This window comes from Castanea sativa, chromosome 12 (genome assembly GCF_040712315.1).
Source record: "Castanea sativa cultivar Marrone di Chiusa Pesio chromosome 12, ASM4071231v1".
Taxonomy (NCBI): Eukaryota; Viridiplantae; Streptophyta; class Magnoliopsida; order Fagales; family Fagaceae; genus Castanea; species Castanea sativa.
The window spans coordinates 18,776,306-18,778,913 of record NC_134024.1 but is presented as its reverse complement, the minus strand read 5'-3'; the positions used below and the strand labels follow the sequence as shown (position 1 = coordinate 18,778,913).

The following is a 2,608-nucleotide window of genomic DNA, read 5'->3' as shown; positions in this document are numbered from 1 at the left end:
TCTGAGTCGGATCCAATTTTGCCTTGTCTATGAAATATAGGCAACTATAACATAAAATGGACCTAGTAGTAGGTACATTTTCCTCCCTTTTGCTACAACATAAAATGGACCTAACCATTCAAATCCTCAAGGATAAATGGGCCTTCAAAGGATACTTCTTGTGAACACACACGTGTGTGTGTACACATATATATATATATATATATATATATATTTTTTTTTTTTTTTTTTTTGTAGTTGTTGATAATTCCATAATTATAACGAGGACTGAGGAACTCCATGAAGTGTTCTTCTAAGCATACTTGATTGTTTTATTTTTATTTTACTTTTTGATAAATAAAGATAAATGTATAGAAAAGAGAGCAAACGAAGGACCAATCATACTTGATAGTGACTTCAAAGCTTAGCAGCACCATTTAATACTCGAAGAACATGATAAAAGAAGTTTACGGAACAAACTCACTTTACTCTTTGGCAAATGGAAAACATGACCAACCTTGACATATCCCCCTCGTCAGAGCGAAGAGCTTCAAATGACTGACAACAAATCTCCCTCAGCAACAAGAATAACACCAAAATCATAAATTCATTACCATTTCGTTTCAAGTATATTCACTATACTGTACTGATTACCAAACTAGTACTTCAAACGAAATCGCTTAGAAACATTTTACTGAAAATTCATTAAATACAGCGATAGACTTTTTATTTCGAAAGAAACACTAGCATCTTAGAGATAAGTGGGCCTTGAGAGGAATCTTCATCACCATAGTGAACTCCTGCTTCTCTGTCAAATCAACATCGTCACCCTCCACAGCTTTCCACTCAAAATTCCAAACCAAATTGGCCACAAAATACTCCAAATGCAGCATTGCCAAAGCATAACCAGGGCAAATCCTCCTCCCCACACCAAATGGCATCATCTTAATCTCTCTACTTCCAGTTATATCAAACACTTCTCCTCCACCATCGCCGCCACTCAAGAATCTCTCAGGCTTAAACTCCATAGGATCCTCCCACACCTTTGGATCCCACCCCATTTCTGCCACCATGAAATTCAAAGTAGCATTCTTTGGCACCAGATAGCCATCCAAAACCACATCTTCAGTCACTGCATGTGGCAACACAAAATGCCCAGGTGGGTGTCTCCTTAAACCCTCCAAAACCACTGCTTTCAAATAAGGCATCTTGTTCAAATCCTCTTCTTTCACTTCCTTTTCTCCATCACCAACAACCCCTTTAATCTCCACAAAAAGCCTCTCTTGGATTTGTGGGTATTTCATCAAATTCGCCATAATCCACTCCAATGCAGTCGACGTAGTATCTGTACCCGCGTTGAGAAACTCGGAGCACAAACTAACCATTTGCCCATCCTGGAGTTTCCGCTTCTCCCCTGGTAGCTCCAAATCCAACAACGTATCCACATACGACACCACAAACTCATCGTCATTATCAACATCTTTGTCTTCTTTCGCTTTGCTCTGTCTTTCTTGCTTCACTTTCCTTCTCGCTTCTATCAAAGGCCTTAGAACAGCTTCTTGGTCTCTCCGAAGATCAAACAATTCTTGCCAAAGCTTACGAAATATAATCTTCCCAACACTCCCACAAACATTAAGTATATTAAACCGAGGAAGCCCCAAAAGCAAGCGACGCTGGACATCTTCGATTTCTTTTATCCGGGACTCACCAAGCTTGTCACCAAAACACATAAGAACCAACAAACAAAACATGGAGTATTGGAAATGTTCCTTAACGACGATTGGCACTTCACTGGACTTGGACTGAGAATCACGAAGACGATTGAAGAGGATATTATAAACCCAGTTGCGCGCGTGAGAGTAGGATTTCAATCGCGAAGGGTGAAGAATCTCAGAACTGAGATTGCGGCGAAATAGACGCCACGTGGGACCGTACGAGGCGGAGTTGATGGTGCCCGAGTTACATGAGAACACTCTGTTGGTCAGAGGAGCCTGTGGTCGGTCGGCAAAGACGGCACCGTTTTGGACGAGAGCTTTGTGAGCGATAGAGCGGTTGGCAACGAAGATAGCAGGGCGGAAAGCGATGTTGAGGGTGACTATGGGTCCGTACTTGGCATGGAGTTTGCGGAGAATGGGTTCGAGGTCGGAGGCAGATTTGCGGATCCATAGTAAGCTGCTTACTATTGGGATGGTAAAGGGTCCAGGAGGAAGCTTACTGTTTTTCTTGTTGATGAAAAGGTTGAGAAGTGGTTTTAGGAGAGCTGAGATGCAGAGAGAGATAAGGATGATGAACCAGGTTTCCATTTTTTTTTTTTTTTTTTTTTTGTGTGGAAGAAAAGATAGAGACCAGGTTTTTTTTTTTTTTTGTGTGGAAGAAAAGATAGAGACCAGGTGAAGCCTATTACACTGTATGCACATAAATAACACTGAGTTAATTATCGTTTTCCATTTTTAAGTCGTGAGTTAGACCCACTATTTTTCAGTGTCATTACACTATCGTGTGAATGCGCACTAGTGTATAAGAAATACTATAATTGGAGTAGCATGATTGGAATTAGGAACACGTGAGCTGTGCTCGTGGGTGCAGAAGCCAAAAAGATCTGAAATGAGTACTGAATCACTATTGTGTG

At 40.9% G+C, this 2,608-nt stretch overlaps 1 protein-coding gene across 1 annotated transcript; it reads right to left on the bottom strand.

The window, feature by feature from the left end:
• Positions 1 to 439: 439 nt before the first annotated feature.
• On the bottom strand, positions 440 to 2,354 carry LOC142618360 (cytochrome P450 89A2-like). The gene has a single exon (XM_075791282.1). It carries the CDS (start codon positions 2,280 to 2,282, stop codon positions 723 to 725), a length of 1,560 nt encoding a protein of 519 aa, XP_075647397.1. The 5' UTR covers positions 2,283 to 2,354; the 3' UTR covers positions 440 to 722.
• Between the last annotated feature and the right edge of the window lie 254 nt (positions 2,355 to 2,608).

Excerpts from the sequence above, each read along its gene's own strand:
- LOC142618360 (XM_075791282.1), bottom strand. The coding sequence starts at position 2,282 with ATGGAAACCTGGTTCATCATCCTTATCTCTCTCTGCATCTCAGCTCTC.